At 39.8% G+C, this 23532-nt stretch overlaps 1 protein-coding gene across 1 annotated transcript in view; it reads left to right on the top strand.

Annotated features, from left to right (window-relative positions):
* Positions 1–23532, top strand: part of CORIN (corin, serine peptidase) — a 217346-nt gene that overhangs the window by 129849 nt on the left and 63965 nt on the right. The window contains 3 exon segments of the mRNA XM_058547003.1: positions 8569–8682; positions 19142–19249; positions 21949–22059. Coding sequence (XP_058402986.1) covers positions 8569–8682; positions 19142–19249; positions 21949–22059 — 333 coding nt within the window.

Genomic DNA, 23532 nt, shown 5'->3' with positions numbered 1-23532 from the left:
CTCTGCAGCAAGGTGGTCACCACAGATCGTAAAAGAGGAAGTCACTGTGGCACTTCTAGTTTTAGAATATCTAAGTTAAGGGCCCTTTAAGTATTTATTCAACAGGCATTTACTGACCACTTACCATATACTAAGTTGGAACAAACATGTGTGAGTTAAAAGATGCTAATAAAGTCCTTTGTTCTCTGGGTAATGAATGAAAAATCTGTGTAATAGAGCAATCTACTAAGAAAACAAAAAGGGTGTGTGTTATCATCTGTGCATTCTCAGAAGAGGGAGACCAGCATTGAGGAGAGAAATTCTAAGCCGAGATGGTGTGGGATCACCCAGAGAGGAGTGGTATGGGGGAAATGTTTGGAGGGTAGGAGTGACACAGAAGGTGTAGGAGACATCCCCTGAGGCTTGGAAGGGGACTGGGTTTTGACATGTCCCTCAGGTAGCAGGTATTAGTGCTCACTTGCTTGGGGGGAGAGGCAGGATCTCAGGGGGAAATGGCCGCATGGGGCAGCCAGGAAAGCTGACGCTGGGGACCATGGCCCTGTACCCTGGCACGGCACAGATATCATGGAGCTGTCTGTCTAGCATAAACCCTAAGGGCTTAGAACCATGAGCCCCTCAGCGATTCTCTGAGGAATTGAAAGCTAGAGCCCCTTCCTCGGTTCTTCTCTTGGAGCCTTGTACAACCCTAAGGAGGGAGAGGCCCTTGCAAAACATGCCTGAATAATATTTCTTATCACCATTTTGAGAGGGGAAGTGTGAATTAATTTGATTTAGACAAATAAAATGATGTGGCATTTCTTGCACCATAGCGTGACAGAGTTAGATCCATGCCCACCACACCTTCAAGCAGGGACATTCTGAGCTCACTTGTGGTTCCAGGTCTCACTTCTCACTCTTCTCACGTTTCATACCTTTCCTGAACATCCTTCCTCCACTCTGCTCACCTCAAAAGTTACTCATCCTGTGTCCCATTCTTTTAAGTCTAAATATAATGAAAAGCTAAGCAGTCTATAATTAAATTCAGAACTAAGTATTCCTAGCTAAAAAAATAAATTAAAATGTAAGCTCTATCAGACTTTAACTGAATACTTAAAATCTTAAGGTTGAAGAGGTTTTAAAATTTGTTTTTGGCAACAAAAACTCATTTTCAAAGGAAATTTTACATGGACTCAAATGTATAAAGCAGACACAGTAGAGCTCTCGGGTTGAAGTGGAATAGGGGACTGAAGACACCCTGTGACCCATGATGTGGCCCCCAGGTCCTTTCCTTGCTATCCTAGAGTTCTTATGAAAGCCATCATTTTAACCCAAGGAATGGGTAATGTGGATGTAGGTGTTGAAAGAATGTTGGACACATCATCACAGGCTAGTGGGGAAGATTATTTTATATAGAAGGGTCTCGTATACTCATTGTCCTGACATATGAGCAAACGCTGGTCAGAAGCCAGACTTGTCTACAGATTTGAGTGGGTATCCCACTATAACACAGAGGGATTTTAATATCTCATCATCAGTTATTCCCCTCGCAATTAAAGGATAAAATGGTAAGATATTTATTGCCTACACACGTAGGACCAAGAAACAGGAATGATCACGTAGTCCTGCTAGGCACCTTATATCCTCAGTTTTCATTTACTCATTCAACAAATAGTTAGTTCTATTCTAGACTTGGGACACAGCAGTGAGAAAAAGTGATAAAGAACCTTCTCTCAAGGAGCTGACATTCTAGAAGGGAGAGAGAGACAATAAGCAAACAAATAAATATCTTCTACTAATATAAATTATGTGAGTCATGAAGAAACAGAGTTTTGTGCAGACTGCAGTTCTGATGGTCTTGAGCATCAGTGCTACTAGAAGTGAGTAGCTTGGTGTCTCATTTTTAATATATGTCTAGTAGATGTTGAAGAAGATGCAGAAGAGAATAAGAAAGATTTCTCACCTTGGAAGAAGGACACTTCTGAGGAAGCCACATTTTAGTGATGGGATTAGAAAGACAGACAAATAAAAGACTGGCTTCATTTTTAGACTGTAAATATACTCTTGATGTCGATGATCCTCCCTCCCCAAGCTCCTGTATCTTCAAGAGCGATCATTGTTTATTTGACCTGAGCCAACTTGCAGGCAGAACTTAGTACCACACTATGCTCTCCACAAAGAACGTACTGTACTCACACAAAAGCATTAAAAAACGCTTACTTTTTTTTTTAACCCCACTTCCCTTGTAATCTACTACCCCATTTATTTGTTCTCTTCAGCAGCAAAAGAGTTGTCCTTCCTCTCTGAGCTACTTTTTCTCCTCTCATTCTCTCTTAAACGTACTCCGGTCAGACTTTTGTCCTCACCACTCCACTGAAACTGCTCTCATAGGGTCCCCACTGACCTCCATAATGCCAAATCTGATTGTCACTTCTCAGTTTCATCCTGCTTGACCTGTCAGCGGCGTTTCGCACAGCTGATCATTTCCTCCTCTTTGACACACACACCTGGCTTCCAGAACACCATGCTCATCACCTGTTTTCCTCCTACCACACTGGCCACGCCTTCTCAGTCTCTTTGCAGGCTTCTCCTCTTCTTTATAGCTATTAAATGTGGGGTTTAATGGCTAAGCCCTCATTCGTCGTTTCTTCACCACCTCACTAATTCTCACTCTTCACTATCTTCACTAACCATTCCCTTAATGATCTCATCCAGACACACTGGCTTTAAATCAATTTGCCGATGACTCAGACATTTATATTTGTAGTCCTGTTCTCTTTCCTGGACTTTGAACTTATGTATCCAATTGTCTACTCAGCATCTCCACTTGGGTGTCTACTGTATATGTCAGACTCAATATGTCCAAATTGTGACTCCTGATTTTTTCCCCACCATCTTGCTCCTCTCTCCAGTAGCCTTCCCCATCTCAGTAGATGGCAGTTCCAGTCTTCCGTCTGGCTGAACACATGAGGTTATTATTGGCTCTTCTCTTTGCCTCACAACTTTCACCTAACGGACCAGGAAACCTTCCTGGGTCTACTTCAAAATACATCCAGCATCCAATCGTATCTCAGCACCTCCACTGCTACCCGCTCCAAGCCACCATCATCTCTTTCTGGATTACTTCAATAGCCTCTTAACTGTTATCCCCACTGTTTTCCTTGCCCTTCTGGAGTATTTTCAACACAACAGGCAGAGATCTTTGAAAATATAAATCAAATCATGCCACTCTTTACTCAAACCTTGTAATGAGTTGTCTTTTTTGTGTAAGTTAGAAAGTCCTTACAAAGTCCTACATGGTTGGGCCTTCTCTTCCACTCTGCCTCATCTTCTGCTACTCTCTCCCTCAGTCGCTCTACTGTGGCCACACAGTCTTCTTGCTGTTCCTGTCACCCACCAGGCGTGCTCCTGCCTGAGGGTCTTTGGACTGGCACTTCCTTCTGCTGAAATCTTCCCCTGAGATTTGGTTAACTCCCTCACGTCCTTCAAGTTGTTGCTCAATTGTCAACTTTCAGTGAGGCCTGCCCCAGCACTCTAATTTTGGCACCTGTCCTACCCCACCCCACATCTCCTAGCTCTCTTAATCTGTTCTGCTTTTTTTATTTTCACTGCATTTATTACCTGCTGACCTAATATATAGCAATTTTCTTATTTATTATGTTTATTGGTATTGTTTGTCTTCCTAGAATATAATCTCCACAAAGCAAGATCTATTCTGTATTCAATGATGTATTGCGAGCTCCTAGAAGAGTGCCAAATTGGCTAAATAAATGAGTGAAAAAATTAGAGTGCAACATAAGCTTTGCTGATTCCATATGGCAGATGGAGGAAGTGATTACACCTTCCATTCCTCAGAAAACAACTTGAAATGTCCTACTAGATATTTGTATTTTCCAAAGAGTCTTCTCTATACTGTGCACCTCAAGAGAGACTCAACTGACTTTTTTTTATTTACCTCTCTCACAAGAAAGAGCCCAGCAGCACTGGCTCCTTTCCCTCCTCATGGGGATCCTCACTCCTTTCATATACAGAGCTTTCCGATACTCATACTTACCTACTCCAAATATCTTCATGTTCAACAAAAGGAAGAGCCTTCCAGTCAATATGTCCTAGAAGGCTGGTTAGAGAGCAAGTTTGGATACTTGAGCATACCCTTGGATTGTCTCTCTCCTCTCTCACCTCTTACCTTTCACCTCAATCTTTTTTATCAACTATTATGCCAAAAGATGCAATGATCTCCCCAAGAGGAATTCTTGTATTAGCTGCTAAGAGATTACACTCATTCTTTTTCATCTAGTCAAATAACTTTGTAAGAGGTAAGCGCAATAGTGGTTTACAGTAACTTAATTTCAAGCAGCATGTGGGATGAAGGGCTGACAGGCTCTTAGTACAGGCTCTGGTGACTACCCGCTATGCCAGGTCAGCTTTCTCCTCAGAGGTAGAGTTGAACCTGAGCTTCAGGCTTTAAACAAGGGCTCAAAGGCAGGATGAATGAGGACACTATAGAGTCAGAGACTGGTGAGGAATTTCTGAAAAAGACTCTAAAAGTTAGCAACCAGAGTAATGAGAGCATTTGCCAGTATAAAGGCTGCCCATGATACATAGGCAGAGAGAACCAGGAGGGCTGGAAGCCGTTGCAGAAAATCTAAAGGTCATTTTAGGCTGTGATGTTATTTCAGCAGTCTGTTATCAGAGACAAGAATTCTGAAGAGAGCTGATCATCCTCATGAGTATATACTCTTCAGAATCCATGGAATTCTGGAGTCCAGGTGGTGCATAATTGTCCCCATCATTTGAACATGTAAACTAGTGTCTTAGGCACTATACGTTTGTATACTGCTATCATTGCATGAATATTGATTGTCACATGTGTAAATGGAAGTCAACTTTGGTGATAAAGCATCTTTAGTTGGTAAAAGAATCTTTATCAGATGAAGATTAGTAGAATATATGCTACATGAAGGTGGGGAATTATTTTTATTTTCTTCACTGCTGTATTCCCAGGTGCTAGAATAATGCCTAGCACATAGTAGATATTCAGTAAATATTTGTTCAGTTAATGAATGAATCTTCCATCGATCAATCTGCCATTGATTTAAAGTCCAAAATATACCTGTAAGAATTATAGATGATGTTAGTGGAAATGGTGTCAAGATCGTATAGCATGACAACACCTCAGGGAATCTCCCTTTGTCATCTTAAGGACTAAATCTAAAGGTAGCTGGAAGATGATTGTTATAAGACCGTGAAATTTATGGTTGAAAAAAAATCACTGCAGAAACTTAAGAGCTCTCTCAGGGGGTTCCCCAAAATACCCAGAGCTGACATGGAATGTCATCTCATCTGGTCCAATTCACCTGAGGGACAGACATTTATCTTTTGTTTAGAGAGAAAAATAAAGACAAGCTTGAACTTCTGCTTGAACCTGGTGCCCTTGAAGTGACCACATATCAAGTCACTACACAACTACTCCTGTATTAGAAACAGGGATTGGGCGTGGTGTGGAAGACTGAGCCTGAAGGCCTATCCTCATCATCCTGAGGTGTTTTTCACTTTGGGCAATTGCTGTTTTAACCACATGATGCTCCAGTTCCTCATTTGTAAACTATCACTTACCCCAAGGAAGTTGTGCTAGAATGCTTACCTGTCTACTTTATGGGGCTGCTTGGAAATTCCACATAAGATGTGTTTGAAGTACTTTGCTAGTTGAGCAGTTTTACACAAATAAAAGTGGAAATTCTGAATGTAGTTTAAGGAGAAATCAAACAGAGAATATACAAAAGTTATTCTAATTTTACAAAAATATATAGATTAGTGAAATTATGAATTTCTAAAAAAAAAAGAATAAGAATAAAGACACAAATGTACAATGTCCTAAAATCAAAGGCAGCCACACTTCCCCTGAGGAACCACACGAAAGAAGTCAGTTTCTGCTGAATCAGCCAAGACATGACATATCGATAATCAAAACAATGCGAGCAATGCCATGTTTTAAATTTGATCCAGATTTAATATAAACATACCAAAGAATAGCTTTACTGGAGTAAAATATATAGGGTCTTAAAGATGAAAACGAGATGTTAGGAGCTATTTACTGTTGAGCTTTCAGCTACATCTCCCGAGGAATCATCAGAGCCATAAGGTGGGGAATGCAATAACTCTTCTGAGGCATTGCAGCTGCTGAAATGCAGACAGATGGAATTTCTGCACTCTCCAGTATAATACAGAAACAATCTCACAGTAGGATAAACACCTATTCCTTGAAAATTTTCTCTTAACCCTCGAGAGAGGATATTGTATAGACTGGCCGGTAAAACCTTAGTGTTTCGGATTTTCATTTTATATCTGGTTTCCTGTGTACCCTTTAGGAGTCTGTCTCTGTAGCTATAGGAGTACAGTCCTGTGCTGAATCCTCTAAGACTATACAAAATATAAACATGGCTAATATTTTGGCAAGTTGAAGTCCACAGATGTCATTTGTATTGATACTGAAATCATGGTACCCCAGACTTCGTTGTTGGGAACAAACAAAATGGAAAACCAGACTTTTGTTGTTGATACTGTAAAGATTACACGTGACGTGGTATCATAAGAAACTTACCAAATCAACTAGTACTTAATGTTCAGCAAATCAAAACTCTGATTTCCTTGAGAGCATTGGAAAATAATTCATTAATTGCATTTTTATCTTTACTTTGTGGCGATATATTGTGCTCCACTGAGATTGAGGTGACTTTTTCCCATCAAATATTGATTAAGAACTTCCTGAGTGCCAGCCACTCTGCTGGGGCCAGACGCAGGCTGCACTTTTCTATATTTCAATCTCTGAGTTAAAATGTTCCATATTTGCTGGTTCACTTTAGTTAGTCAACAAGGTTCATCTCATCAGGAAATACATAGTTTAGGGAATGGTGACAGTGAATAGGCAGCTGACTACACAACTGATCACATCAGCTTTTGTGGAGAGAGAGACAGAAGAGACAGAGAAGTTTTCAAAGGTTGTATTTTTCTATTGTTGCTCTGAATCGGGAACTCATGAAAAAAGTTAGCTTTTTTTCTGATTAAAGAAAAGTAAGACATGATCATTATAAGAACATTTGTGAAATACAATGAAGTAAATAAAAATTAGTTTTAATCCTAATACCAGGGATAATCACATAATCACAGTAACTTTTGATATACTTCTTTCTAGGCCAAGTTATATTATGCTTTTTTAGAACCAAATGGTGTTTTTCCCCTTAAATTATCTTGAACTTTGTCCCCAGACATCCAGTATTTTCTAAAATGTACTTTTTGATGGCTATAACAGTATTCCTTATTATCGAGGTTCCAAAATTTATTTAACCAGTCCCCTATTATTACTGTTATTTCACAGTTTCCTCATTATCAACCATGGTGGCATGAATATCCTTAAAAATAAAAACTTGCACTTATTTATAAAGATTTCCTTTGTATGAAGTTCAAGAAATAAGATTGCTAGGTCAAAGGTGATTCACATTTAAAAGGCATTTGATGCACATTACCAAATATTTAAGTGTATTTTAACATTCATTTTGTTGAACTGATTTACCCTTTTATTAATGGTTTCCCTTAAAAAAAATTTCCAGCTTTTATCTTACATTTATTGTCTCCTGTAATTTTGAAACAATTGAATATCTATTGAATTTTGTGAAGAAAAAGAGCCCTATAATACTAAAAGCAAAAAATACCAAAATGCAACCGTGTTAAGGAAAAGACAAGAATGAAAATATTATTAGCTAATGTTATTTCACATTTCTTCTGCCAAAATAGACTCTGGCATTTTTAACTTGCATTTTTATTAAGACAAGTAAAATACATTTCAAATATAGGGCGCGGGGTCTCCACGCCTGTTTGAGGCACACGTCAATTTATTCTTTTTGTGTGTGTGTGTGAGGAAGATCAGCCCTGAGCTAACATCCAATGCCAATCCTCCTCTTTTTGCTGGGGAAGATTGGCCCTGGGCTAACATCCGTGCCCATCTTCCTCTACTTTATATGGGACGCCACCACAGCATGGCTTGATGAGCAGTGCATTGGTGTGCGCCTGGGATCCGAACCTGTGAACCCTGGGCCGCCCAAGCAGAGAGCCTGCACTTAACTGCTCCACCACCGGGCCAGGCCCATCAATTTATTCTTTTTGCTGTAACTTTCTCTGTGCAACATTGAGTAGCATTTTAGAAGGAGAGTTTGTTTTTTTATGTTTGTTCAACTAATAGCACTTCGCTTTGAAATAATTTTCAGTTGTTAATAAAAATACTCTCATTTGGTATTTTCCTCCCAGAAGTTGTGCCAAACTATTCTCTTGTGCTCTGAACATGGATGCCTCTCACTCTGCAAGACCATTGGTGAATTTTCTTTCCTTTTCTCGAGCAAACACTCTTTGCATTATTCTTTCACAATTGACGTTCTAGAGGATCAAAGACAAACCCATGACAACACAGCTAAGGGAATTTGGAAACAACTCTGCTGAATAGCAAAGGAAGATTTTTTTTTTCTGTTCTTTATTTGTCTTTCCTAATTTTAAAAGAAAAATTTTTTCTTCTGACATTGTTTTTCTCCCCTTTTTTTTTAGTGCTCTGTGGAGAGAGCGAGAGCTTTCCATGTGCCAGTGGAATCTGCGTCCCCAGGAAACTGCAGTGTAACGGCTACAATGACTGTGATGACTGGAGTGATGAGGCTCATTGCAGTACGTGACAGGCTGTTTGGGGGTTGTCTGGGTGGACAGGGTTCTATTCAGGGACCTAGAAACCAAAGCCATTCCATCGTCAAGTCTTGACAACCACCGGCGTTTGCGCAGACTACTGTCAGTCTGCCTTTCTAAAGTGAGCAATCGTATTTATCTTCCTGCCGTGTGACCGCAGTGTTTGCACACCTTTCAAAGGCGCGATTTCATTAGGAACCCAACAGCTAGATGCAGCATTGGAACAGATCAGGAACTGAAGCGGTTTTGCAAAAAGTGTCTTAAAATTGGGAGAAGATTTTCATTTATTTTGCTTGGATGTGGATTTTCATTTTTGTTTTTAAAGCTTATGAGTAGAAAGATCAACTTTTTTAAAAAGGACATTTTTAACAGGAAAATCTTTCCCCCTCATGATTCTTCACATTCATGACACAGCGGATGCAAAGCCTCCTGTTTGTTTATGCTTCCCCTAAACCCGGAGATAGTCGATGGCATTAACGGAGACAGTTGATGGCATTAACTGTTTTAAATTCTTGGATCCTTAGATTCAGCCTTAAAAATCCTCAGTTTACTTATCATTGATTTGATTAGTTGTTTTGACTGAATGGGGTCGAAGGTTTGTCCAATACTGTATTAGTCCACTTTAGGCTGCCATACAAAATACTGCAGACTGCATGGTGTAAACAGCAGAAATCTATTTTCTCGTAGTTCTGAAGGCTGGAAAGTTCAAGATCAAGGTCCGACAGGGTTCAATTTCTGGTGAGAGTTCTCTTCCTGGCTTGTAGGCAGCTGACACCTCCCTGTATGCTCACTTGACCTCTTTGGAGGGAGAGATGAAAGAGGGAGACAGGGCGAGGGGAAGGAGGGCTGGGGGAAGGGGGAGGGGAAGGAGGGCAGGATCCCAGCCCTATTGGGTTAGGGACCCACGCTTCTGAATCATTTAATCTCTATCACCTCCTCACAGGCCGTATCTCCAAATACCGTCCAATGTTGGGGGTTAGGGCTTCAACATTTGAATTTTGGGAGGGCACAAATATTCAGTCTATAACAAATATATATTCAGATTTAAAGTTGTTTTGCACTTACGCAACAGATAAAAAAAAGGAGAAAGCCTCAAGAATACATTGCAGGATCTGCATCCAGAGCAGAACCATGTGCAATTGTGTTCTAATTGCTGTTTAATGGTTATACAACCAAAAATAGTTACTATGGGAAAAGCAGCGTTTTACACCGTGCAGGAGTTGCTAACGCTTTATAAGAGCTCGGGATGCTGACCTCAATTGAGAGCTTCCTCTGGTCTGTTTGCCAGGTGGACCCACTCGTCTTCCTCCTGAAGGTCAGGATGCTTATTTGTTATAACTTTTGAAAGGCAGTATATTATGATAATATTTCAGGTCAATGTTTCCCAAACTGGTGTGCAGTACCCGAGTCTTGAAAAATGCTTGAGAAAAAGTACCCGAGTCTTGAAAAATGCTTGAGAAAAAAAATAAATTTGAGAAATGCTCTCTATCAGATCTACTTCTTTGAGAGTTACAACACATATTCATACATTAAAGCTTCCGAGAAATCTTGCCATTTAAAAGACGATGTTAATTTTAGTTGACTTGGAATTTCCTCAAAATTATTTGTTCATATATACCCCCATCTTTCTTTCTGTCTGTCTTTCTTTCTGTCTGTCTTCATTCATTCATACGTTTTTTTCTTTTTTGCATAATATCTAGCATCTTGTGGAACTTTAGTTATGTCATGAATATTTTCAGAAATGTTTTCACTAAGACATTTGTTTTTATAATTTGGTATTCTCTCCTCAGAAAAACCTATGGAACATAATTATACTCAAAAAACATTTTTATAGGATGTATATTTACATTAGGGAGTATTGCTGTGGACTTAAGGGAAAATATTGTGCAAAGCAGCCACGGGAGGGAATTTAAAACGATTCAGTAGAATTATATCCAATTTATGGGAATTGTGGTGGAATCTCTTGTTTCTCTTCCAGTTATGGTCTGTGTTATGGCATTATTCGTATTCCGCATGTGCCTCTACCCCCAGTGGTGGGCCGACACTGGCTTCATCATTCCCTTCCTTCGTTGCACTGAGCATTGCATTTTAAATAGTAAGCGCATTCTGCTGCGTTTGTTGAAATTGAATTTGAAGGAGTAAATTTTCCTAGTCAGTGACTGAACAAAGAAGGTATTAGTATTCTGTGAGGTATTTAGCAATGTCCTAACAGCTGAAGAGTTTATTAAGGAAGATATGGGCTCTCTTCATGAACACACCTCAAAAACGATCTGGTTTGGTCAGTCAAGAAAATACATCCCTTCAGAATACTTCTATGAAAATGCTTAGTTAGATATAGAGAGCTTTGCATGCAACTGTTTCTAACCTTCCAAGGACAACCTCTACCTCCAAGCTTTAACATTCAGTGCTTGTCGCATTTCAGCATGCGTGTTTATAGAAGGTGCCACCCTCCCGTTGTCACCACCCTGCCGCGAAGTAATAGTAGAAGCCTGAATTAGGGCGTGGATGCCATCAGAGCATGAATGCAGTCCGCAGATACTCCTGAGAGGAGAAGGAAGTTTTGCCTCACTGGGCATTCCCAGTGAGGAGCCGAAAGAAGGGCTGGGTTCCTAAGGTTCTGGCAGGTATATGAGGAGGAGTACAGCCAGAGAAGACTATGCTTCCGTGGATTAGACGCAAAAAATGGTCTCTGCTAAGCACTTGTCTGCTTTTATAAGACATGGGACTAATTAGGTAGTTTATTGACTTGTTCATTTATTTTTTAGTCATCTTCAAAGGGAGGAAGGGAAAGGGTTTATTTGTGAGTTCCTTAATCAACTGTGCTAGAAGCATGTACCTACATGATCTGATTTAATTATCAGCAAAGCAGGTGTTGTCCACTTTTGTAAAGATGCAGAGCCAAGGCTTGGGGCCATGAATGAATTTGCCAGTGGTTCCAAGTTCTAGATTTCAGTCTTGAATGGTGCCAAATCTAATGCTATTTTCCCTAAACTGTGCTGCCTTTGACTTGCCCTTGTCCATAAAAGTTCAGATTTGGTGAACGATTACATTCTGATCACTTGTGTGACAGGAAAATATTTGACTATTTTGGTTGCCCTATTACCCTTTGGGAGGTAATCGACTATTACCACGGCACTCCAGGGATCTGGGACAGCTGACTGACTTTCTCCCCTAAGTAATTTTAGCGTGTTTATCAGTCTCTTCCTAAGTATTTGTTGAATGAACAGATTTCCAACCACCTGGAACATTTTTAATGGTGGAGTGAAAAGATTTTTGAAAATTAGGAAAAGTTTTCTTTTAAAAACTTCCAGCTCTGTGATTCAGCAGGCTACTCTTCTAATCCTCAATTCCTCTGTCATCAAGGCTGGCTGCCCATTAGCATCTCCAGGAGGCCCCACCTGCGGGGATTCAGGTTCAGTTGTTCAGGAGGCGGGGCCCAGACAGCAGCACCTTAGCAAAGCTCCCCAGGTGACTCTAATGTGCAGCCAGATTTGAAACCACTGGACTAGAAGGTGTCTGGTTCTCTTTCGCTGCTAACATTCTATAATCTTTTGATTCTAAAGAAGCTCTAGAACAGTGCCTGGTACATAGCAGGCGTTAGCTAATAGATAAGTAAAGAAAACCCCAAGGACAGTAGCTACCACAAAGTTCATACACTTTATGCCACCTAAAACCACAGTCAGACCTTTGGAAATCATTTGCTCTGAATTTTGGGTAAAATTGGTTGACTTATTTTTGAGGACTGTGGTTAACTAATTATACTGAGTGCAGTATAGTGTAGTGACTAATAATAGAAGTTCTTGAGTCAGGCTGCCTGGGTTCCTCTCTCTTTACCATTTCCTGCCTCTGTGAACTTGGGCAAGTTACTCAATCTCTCTGTGCCTCAGTTTCCTTGTCAGTAAAATGGAAGCAATAATGGTAACTATTGCTAGAATTGTGCAGAATGAATCACTGGATATAAAGCACGTAGACCAGTGTCTGGCATGCAGTAACTCTTGCAGAGTGTTAGAATTTATGATGTGGTTGTGGTTGTTGTTACTGTTGTTATCTTATTCTCCACTCCTCACACCCCCTGTACCCCTCTCCCCGAGCACCTCTCACCTCCAGGGTGCAGAGGATGACCGCTGGACGTCATGGAGACAGCTGATAAGCGTCAGGTGATATGTTGTAGAGGAGATAGAAACACTCAAATATACACAACAGTTTTAAAAGCAGACCACATGTAGCTATTTTAGAAAGGAGGCAACTCAAACAGCACAAAATAAAAATTGGTGTTTCTGAGTCATCAAAAATGACTGTATTTTCTATATTCTCTTTACTAAGACAGAGACGCAAGTAAATACTGGAAAGATTTCCATCCAAATAATAAAAATAAAAATATTTCATTCTGCACTTACGGAAGAAGATTCAGATATCTGGAAAATTTCCTTGTTTAGTGGCAATCTGATTATACTGAATCAATCAAACTGCTGAATATTCTTGAATTCCTGCTACGTGTGAAGCATGTTCTAGGTACCTATAAATATAAAGACTAAGACATGGTTTCTTTCCTCATGAGGCTTTTAGTCTAATTAGAGACATATCATATAAACATAGAGATCATTAAATATGGTGTTGTAGAACAATATAATAGGAGAAATATCACAAAGCAAAAGAAGATTGGTATAAACAAAATGATAGGGATGGAAGGTTCTATGAGTGAGGAAGAGAGCAGGGTCATTAGCTACTGGATTAGTGTGGAAAGAATGGATGGAAAAGATGGGATTAAAGCTAGGCCTTGGACTGAGGTGATGTTTGGATACTCTAGAACAGTGGTTCTCAATTGGGGGCAATTTTGTCTCCTAGGGGCCGTTTTGCACTGTATGGAGACATGTTTGATTGTCACAACTGCAGAGGTTGGAGGGGGTGCTACTAGTATTTAGCGGGTAGAGGCCAGGGATGCTGCTAAACATCCTACAATGCAAAGGACAGCCCCCCACAACAAACGATTACACAGTCCAAAATGTCAATATTACCGCAGTTGAGAAATCCTCCTTTAGAGCTAGAAGTCAATAGTCAAAAGAACCCAGGAGGTCAAGAAGTCTGGCTTCATCTCACAGCTCTGCTATTAATGAGCTGGGCAGCTGTGGGAAAACCATTTAACCTCTCTGGTCATCTCAAAATGAGGGCGTTTATGGGTGGAAATTGAGCATCCATACTTGAACCTTGGGTTGAGGCTATGCAATTATGTTTAGAGATTCATAGAGACTGAGTAAATTGAATGAAGTTCTTGATGAGAAAGTTTCTGTTCTTCAGTTTTATCCTTTAATTTAATGATAATTTTGAGGGACAAAAGCTAATAATATGAGATGCCAAACTGAAATAAATGTTAACATGCAAGAACTTCAGAGGTAACGTTTTGTATCAAGCTCTCATTAAGAAAAAAAGATCTGTATCTACAAAAATATCTACCTTAGGTTATGCAAAATTATGCTTGTATTGAGCAAGATAATTGCAGCAAGCAGCTTCTGAGGATTGTGGTTTGTTGGCCCCAAATTGTGCTGACATCTCTTTTCAGTTCAAATAAACATTTATTCCAATAAAAGGAGGCACTGTGATCTTTGCTATTTGCTGTATATTTCTGGCTGTGCAGTGCTTCTGGTTAAGGTTTTGTATGTTTACTCATCACACAGACCTCAGGGAAGTAACAAGTTGTTTTCCAAATGCAGCTAATTTTGTATCTGACCTCTGAAAATGGCTTCTAAACAAGTAACTCGTAACAGTGGAAGGTGAATCTGCACCTCAGATTTAAAAAATCTGAGGATTTTAAAAAAATTCTTGAGGCATCTCCATTTATGAAACAATTTAATAAATGACAGCGTTAATTTTAAAAATATCTCCAATGAGGTGTTTTAGGGTGAATTACCAGAGATCCCAGAATGGGCCTCACAGAGAGGACACATGAATCTTTGGAAATTTTTGGTGTGTTCTCAGGTTAATCAGATTCTGAAAGGAGTATTGACTCCCCAGTCCTACCATCAAAAAAAGTGAAGTGTTGGGCCGACCTCGTGGCTTAGCAGTTAAGTGCGCGCGCTCCGCTGCTGGCGGCCCAGGTTCAGATCCCGGGCCTGCACGGACGCACCGCTTCTCCGGCCCGTGCTGAGGCCACGTCCCACATACAGCAACTAGAAGATGTGCAACTATGACATAAAACTATCTACTGGGGCTTTGGCGGGGGGTGGGGGGTGGAAAGGAGGGGGATTGGCAATAGATGTTAGCTCAGAGCCAGTCTTCCTCAGCAAAAAAAAAGAGGAGGATTAGCATGGATGTTAGCTCAGGGCTGATCTTCCTCACACACACACACGCACACACGCACACACACACACATACACAAAAAGTGAAGTGTATTGCTTAAAAAAGAATTAACTCATAAGGTTTAAATCTGTCACCTCTATTCTGCCCCCCTCTTCAGGGAATGCAGGTGCTTTTGCACTGATGGTGAAGTTGGGGACCCTGCTTATTGCTGATTCTAGCATACTGATTCAAAACTTCCCACAAGAGTAATTTAGATTAAAACAAAACAAAACAAAAATCAAAAAGCCCTTTTAAAACTTCCCAAGGAAATGTACGTATGTATCTTGATGCGCAAATTCCCCAACTCTGCTCAGTGGGCAGGAGAACTGAAGTCATAACCTTTCTTGCCTCAGCGAGCTTGTGTGTGTTAGTCCCAGTCAGCAGTGGGGTGCAGGGTGGGGAGTTAGCGCCCTCTGCTGAATGGGAGGAAATAGCACTGTCAAGGTGAACACTGGGACCTCTTTTTAATTCTTATATTTTTTCCATTATGATAGTCGTCCTCGTCTGAAAATTATTCAGCCTGGGGGGGGGAATAAAATGTTCTTACAAAGTGCTGTATGTGTATAAGAGTGAGCATATGTGTGTGCACGTGTGTGTTTGTGTGTGTACACATATACATCCTCTTAATGAAGGCACTGAACAGATGATCTCTTAGGCCCATTCCATTTCTAAAATAATGTGATTCTAAAAGTATTTAAGTAGCTTCTTTTTAGAAGAATGCTTTTCGAAATAGAAATTTATGATTCACGTAAATAACAAGCATAATATTTTGTTGTGGCTAACAGTTTAATCAACGCCCAAGACTGAAACCGAGAATGAAGGAGTTCAAGTTTCCCTGGATTAGGATGAAACTGTGCCTGTACCCACAAAGTTAACATGGGAAACAAAGTAGCCAAAGTTTCTGAGCTTGTCTTGCAGAACAGCAGGAGGACCGCTGATCAGATAGTAGCTTGCTGACAGCCCTCCGCCTGACTAAGCATCACGCAGGAGCACTGAGAAGCTGAAATGACCGATTGTAAGCTTCACACATCGTAGACTAAAGATCCACCGCATGCAACACATAGAACACCCCCTGAATTGGCACATGCAACCCATGAAGAAATATAAGACAGTCACCCCTGTGCAAAGGACTCTTAAAACTTCAGCCCCCGAGGCCACATGATCCTCCTCCCCATCTTATTCTCACAGTATGCTTTGGAAAAATGGTTAGAACTGCATGTAGGCAAGCCAATCAGTAACTGGTAGAAAGAATAACTTGTTAGCAGAAAATTCGTGTCCTCTGCCCAAACTGTTCCTTCTGTCCCAGATAAGGAAGTAACTGAGGTTTTCTTAGATTCCTCAGGAATGGCACATTCAGCAGATCTGCTACAGAGAGGCACCCAACCTTCCGCAGTCATCCATCACCTGACATTTCTGAGCCCCCTCCCCAACTCCGTTTACCTTATATAAGTCATTTCCAAATCAGTTCCCCCTTAAAATGGGTTTTTTGGTGACATTAGTCCACCATCTTCTGATTTGCTATCTTATCACTTATTAAAATTCTTTCTCTACCATCACTTGCTTGGCCTTTTATCTTGCAGTGAGCAGATCAAACCCTTGCTCCGTAACAAGACTTTTGATAATGAATTCTCATCGAGTTTGAGATGTTTATAGTAAAGAGGTACCCATCACCAGTTGTATGAGATGCAGACTTCTGCTTGAGGAGGAACAATCAGCTGGAATACAGGAAACTGGGCTATTGACCATTAGATTCTTGGTCTTCATCAGACAACTAGGCTGATCCCCAAAGGTGCCCCCAGTTCTCACCTCTTTCCTTTGTTCTTGCTAGTCCCTCTACTTGAAACATGCTGATGTTTTCATTCCATCCCTCTACTGAAATTCTACCCATCTTCCATGATCCCTCCCCAGCCTTAAGAATCTATTTTTGAACTTAATTCACTTTAAATAAGGGAAAAGACAACACTTTTAAGAAATCTAGTTTCTGTTAAATGCAAGGTTCTTTACATATATTAATTGTAAACATTTTTACAGCTTTATTGTGGTAAATTTACATACAGTAAAATTAATCCATTGATTTTTAGTAAGTTTATAGAGTTGTGCAACCATTACCACCATCCACTTGTAGAACTTTTTCATCTCCCCCCAGATTTCCCTCCCATCTATTTGCAGTCAGTCCCCACTCCTACCTCTTCAGCCACAGATAACCAGTGCTCTGATTTCTGTCTCTGTAAATTTGCTTTTTCTGGGAATTTCATAAACAGGTCACACAATATGTGGTCTTTGTATCTGGTTTCTTTCACTTAGCATAATGTTTTTAAGGTTTGTCTATGCTATCACATGTATCAGTTGTTTGATACTTTTAATTGCTGAATAGTATTCCTTTCTATAAGTATACTACATTTTGCTTACCCATTCACCAGTCATTGAGCATTTGGATTGTTTCTAGTCTTTGGCTATTACGAATAAAGCTGCTATGAACATTCACATACAAGTCTTTGTGTGGATATATGTTTCATTTCTCCTGGGTAGATTTCTAAGAGTGGAATTCATGAATCATATGATAAGGTTATAGTTAAATTTATAAGAAGCTGCTTTCCAAAGTAGCACTATTATTTTACATGCCCACCAACTATGTTTGAGAGTTTCAGTTTCTCAAAATCCTTGTCAATACTTGGTATTCTCTATCTTTTTGATTATAGCCATTTTAGGGTTATAGCTTATTATGGTTTTAATTTGCATTTCCTTAACGACTAATTGTATTGAACACCTTTTCATGAGCTTGTTAGCCATTTGTATGTCTTTCATGAAGACTTTCTAGTCAAGTCTTTTGCCTATTTGTAGTTGGGTTGTTTGCCTTGTTGTTGACTATAAGAGATCTATATATATTTTGGATTAAGTCCTTTATCAGATACAAGATTTGCAAATATTTTTTCTAGCATGTGGCTTGTCTTTTCATTTTCTTAATAGTATCTTTTGAAGCACAAATATTTTTAATTTTAATTAAATCCACTTATTAATTTTTTTAAATCTTTAATTAAATCCATTTCTTATGCTTTCGTTGTTATATCCAAGAATTCTTTGTCTCCCAAGGTCACAAAGATTTTTTCCCTATGTTTTCTTCCAGAAGCTTCATAGTTTTAGCCCTTATATTGAAGTCTATGATCCATTTTGAGGTCATTTCTGTGCATGGTTTGAGGTAATGGTCAGGGTTCAATTTTGCACATTTGAAATCCAATTGTCCCAACACCATTTGTTGAAGAGTATTCTTTTCCCGTTGAATTGTCTTGGCATCTTACACATTTTATTTTATTAATCTCTTCTCCAAAACCCTGTTAAATAATTAATCTTATCCCAATTTCATAAATCAGTTCACAGACTCATAGATTTTAACTAATATACTCAAATTCCCACAGCTAGTAGATGGCTGAACGAGGATGTGTTCTGGCTTACCCAAGTACAAGACCTATCTCCTTATTAAAATTTCCTTCAGTGTTGTTTATTCCAACATTAAACTATAATGTTCCCAAGGTTACATATCACTTATTCTTATCTTGCCACCATAATCTAGGACAGTACTGCTTATTTGAGGGTCATGTTATTTAAGCAATGTTTGTGTGAAAGTAACAACGCTCTAATTGAAATGACTTTCTCTCTCCATTATGTTTATGCTACCATTGACAAAACTAGGCTTTAATTTTAAAGGAAACACTTTTAGGAAATAACTGCTCACCCTCTATCAAAGCTATTCATTCTGTACCGTCGTGAACTTTATTAGGAACTATGGTGCGTTGACATTATCTTTTCTCATATTTGACTGTAAAGGAGTTTTCAGGGGACGTAAAGTGGAACTCAGATAAGGACTCTCAAAAAGTGATGAAAGCATTGGCTTGGGAGCCAGAGGGTCTTAGTCCTGGTTCTGCAGTAACTTGTTATGTGACCTTGAGTAAGTCCCTGGATGTTTCTGCACCACCGTCTCCTCACCCGTAAAACAGTAGGTGTGGACCAGGTTATCATTACAGCTTTCCTCCCATGATATTGTTTTGTTAAATAAAGTACAACTATAACATCCTATTCTGTTCTGTGACACATCAGTGGCTTCTCTTATTTGCAGATTGCAGTGAGGATCTCTTTCATTGTCACACGGGCAAGTGCCTTAATTATAGCCTTGTGTGTGATGGGTATGATGACTGTGGGGACCTGAGTGACGAGCAAAACTGTGGTAAGTAGCATCATCTCACTAAAAGTTTTCATTTAAAATTAAAGCAATTACAGCAAAGAACTTGTAGCTCATTGTTTGTTAATGCATTTGGCAGGTTAAATTACAAAATCGTTGGTTTCTTAAGTTTTAGAAAGAGGAGGTTTTTTTCAGTTACTAGTTTCGGTCATGTCTTATGTGTAAATGTAATATTTCTTACATAAAGTCACACTAAGGAAATGCTAAAGAATTGAGTGGAAAGGTGGGTAAAGGTTGTTAATATGTTAATATTTTTTCTCTTTGAAAGTGTTCTATTTCTTCTCTGGTTAGAGCCTGTGGCTCATGCAAAAGTTGAGCAAAACTTTGCAGACAGATATATTGTCTGGGCCTGACCCCTGATTATATATATGTGACAAAAACCCCCTCCTTTATTTGATTGCCAGGCTCTACAGGGATGACTTCTGTGCTAGGAACACCTAGGATTAGGACAGCACATTTGTTTTATGTACAAAAGCTGATCTTTTTTTTTTCTTTCTTGATGAGGAAGATTGGCCCTGAGCTAACATCTGTACCAATCTTCTTCTACTTTTATGTGGAATACCTACCACAGCATGGCTTGATAAGTGGTGCGTAGGTCTGCACCCAGGATCCAAACCTGCGAACCCCGGGCCACCGAAGTGGAGCGTGCGAACTTAACCACTATGCCACTGGCTGGCCCCTGAACTTATCTTTTAAAGAATGAACCTACCTCCTAGTTGCCAGTTTGTACCTGTAAACAACACCTTCCCAATTCCCCACCCCCCAGCCCCTGGTAACCACCATTCTACTGTTTTTTCAAATTCAGCTTTTTTAGATTCCACATATAAGTGATATCACACAGTAATTGTTTTTCTCTTTCTGACTTATCTCACTTGGCATAAACTTACACAATGCTATATGTCAGTTATATCTCAAAAAAAAAAAATAAAAAAAGAAAGAACCTACCTTTTAAAGAGCTGTATTCAATTCTGATGTCATGTCATGAATTAAAACTAGCAAAATTCCTCTTCTTATTTACTTTTTTGACTTCGTGATTAACTGTAGAATTTTTGGGTAGTGTATTATTGGGGAATACAGAACTTTGCAAGCTGAGATGAGGAGGGACACCAGGCAAACGATATGAAATAATATTCAGCATTAGAGAATGTCGAAAGGAGCGCTGGGAAAGGATCAAAGTATGATCAGAGGAATCTCTTAGAGTGGCGAGTGTCAGAAATGGCCCTGTGCTAGGAAATAAATAGTTTCTAGAAGCACCTGTCTAGCTGTCCCTCACTGCATCCATAAAAATGTTGGAAAATGTATATATGTACAAACCATCCTCGAGTCACTAGATAGATATGGATTATCTTCTGGGGCTGATAAGTCTTGGGACAAAGAATGAGAGACAATGGTAATTGTATACATCATAGAATTTATACTTGGAAGAGGCCTTAGAGATCATCTAATCCAACCCTCCTTTTACCGATGAAATTACTGGAGAAAAGAGAGGGAAAGTGGGGGGTGGTGGCTAGAGTGTGGCTTGCTAGTTGGATAGGTTGGTGGAGAGGACCAGGGTATAGTTAGCGTGTGAAAAAGAATGGTCTTACCATGCAACGTAATTCCTTTGAAGATAGTAGGATCATGAAGTTTGTGCTCTTGGGGTGACTTTGTTCTTATCTAATAGTAATAATTACAACTTTCCCTTAGACTAGTCTCTGCCCCAGCTGCCCATCTTTGGCACACTGAGCATGTGGTGGCTCTTCTGGTTCCTGCCCAGGCACATCACCTATTGTGTCTTTATTTTTTCCTCTGTATTTCATCTTCCATATACTTCACTTTATTGCTCCAATATACCCTTTAAGATCCATGGTCCCTCCACGAGTCTGTCAATGACAGTGGCACTGTTAATGGAAACTCATGATAGTTCCTCATTATTGAATCTGTTATTCATGAATCCACAGACATCTTTTAAAGGGTTATTTGTATTAAGGTTATTCCATGTCTCATGGCAAAGAATCCTATACATTCTGCCCTCTGTGAGAAGAAACATCGTTTAGTTCTCTTTTTTCCCCAGGAAAGTATAGTTTGGAACAGAAGTTAAATCCAGGCTAAAAAGAATCATGAAAAAAAATAAATATTTTTCACTTCTTACCCAGCAGTTCTTTAAAATATGAGTTATAGATTAAGAAATTTCGATAGAAAACCTAAGCTTAGCATCAGGAAAGATGACAGGAGGAGATACTTGCCTTCCCAATTTCCCATAGGGAGGTAAGTTACAATTCTTATAAACACCAAAGAGTTGTCACAAATACATCAAATCAGCTATCTACACTGTGAAACCGAAATCACAGTTCTTTTTAGTGGAGCCAGTGTAAAAATTACAAATTTTTCCTAAGGAAAGAAAATGACTACACAAAACAAAAAACAACAAAAAGAATAAACTGTGCGTCCTGAGAAAGCTGACAGTCGTTACTCATCTGAAAAGCAGACAGGTCTGCTTTTGAGACACCTCATAGTGATGGTGGCTGGTGAGCCCCACTTGGGTGGGAGGTGACAATCTATTTGTGCCAGACTCATCATAACAAAGTTACTAAAAGTATCGGAACAATAGGAATAGAATATTTTCAGCTGGAACCATGAGCCATACAGTTCTAGGTGTTGGTCATGCTGGTTCTCTACATCCTCACGAGTTTTGTTTTCTCCAGATTGCAGTCCCACCAAGGAGCATCGCTGTGGAGATGGGCGCTGCATCGCAATAGAATGGGTGTGTGATGGCGACCATGACTGTGTGGATAAGTCTGACGAGGTCAATTGCTGTGAGTGCCCTGAGGATTTTCATTTTGCTTACTTTTCTATTTCTACGTATTTAGAGAAGATTCTTATATTTTGATTCTAGCCTATAAAGATAATAATTGAGTGAAGTAATGGCAATAACAATGTAGTGTATCCAACTTCCACATCTCTCTCACCCAAACTCCAAGCTTAACTGGGCTGATCTGGCTAAGTGAGTGTCTGTTTTCTCTCTCATTGATCCTTGCATCTTCTTTCTGCATCCATGACTTTGTCAGAGGGGATATTCTTCCCAGAGGCTGGGGGACTTTTCTTCTGCATATATGAGTAGTTGAGTTCCCCTCCAGGAGCCTCCAAACATGTTCTCAGGCACCCTTTGTGGGAAAACATGGAGAGAATTGCCAGAGTGAAGAGAGCCTTCAATGTTCACAGACTTACACAGCGTGTGTGATAATAGTCATAACTTCACAGCCTATTGTGTGTCTGGGTGAGTGAACAGTCTTTAGGTAGCTGTTACGTCACCTAGCTAATGAAATCAAGTATGGCAATTAACTCTTTTTACCCCCTAGAAACTACAGTATATTCAGTAGGCAATAATAAAATAATTGAGTAGAAGCAGCTAAGTGTTATTAAAAGAAAGTAACATTGACTTGAAAGAGTTAATATGATCCATTTTATGCATGTTTAAACTAATTAAACTTTTTTTTTTTTTTTTTTTGTGAGGAGATCAGCCCTGAGCTAACATCCGCCAATCCTCCTCTTTTTTTGCTGAGGAAGACGGCCCTGGGCTAACATCTGTGCCTATCTTCCTCCACTTTATATGGGACGCCGCCACAGCATGGCTTACCAAGCAGTGCGTCGGTGCGCGCCCGGGATCCGAACCAGTGAACCCCGGGCCGCCGCAGCGGAGCGCGCGCACTTAACCTCTTGCGCCACCGGGCCGGCCCCTAAACTAATTAAACTTTTTATTCCACCTTTTACTGTCCAATAAAAGTAGAAAAAGTTAATAATTTGCCTATAATTTGAGGCAAAAATAGAAATGTGAGTTGCATGTTTTTTATTTTGATATGACAAGTCATATAAATTAATGAATAAATACAATACCCAGCTTCCCCTTCTCCTGAATTGAATTTGAACTGGAATATCACCTGAGTCCTGGCTTAGCAGACACAGTGGAACAGAGTGGACAGTATCTTGACGGATCCTGGGAAAGCAAGAACATGGTGCTCAAGTGTAACAATTCTGGTATTGACCCTTGATTCAAGATTAGGGAGGGTTTTTTTTGTTTTTTTTTTTGCTGAGGAAGATTTGTCCTGAGCTAACATCTGTTGCCAATTTTCCTCTATTTTATATGTGGGCTGCCACAGCATGGCTACCAACAAATGGTGTAGGTCTGTGCCAGGAACAGAACTTGGGCTGCTGAAGTGGAATGCACTGAACTTTAACCACTAGGCCACGAGGCCAGCCCCCAAGATTAGGGAGTTTTAATACTAGACAGT

The sequence above is a fragment of the Diceros bicornis genome, chromosome 8 (assembly GCF_020826845.1).
Source record: "Diceros bicornis minor isolate mBicDic1 chromosome 8, mDicBic1.mat.cur, whole genome shotgun sequence".
Lineage (NCBI taxonomy): Eukaryota > Metazoa > Chordata > Mammalia > Perissodactyla > Rhinocerotidae > Diceros > Diceros bicornis.
The sequence above is the reverse complement of the archived record's forward strand: the minus strand, read 5'-3'. Positions and strand labels throughout refer to the sequence as shown.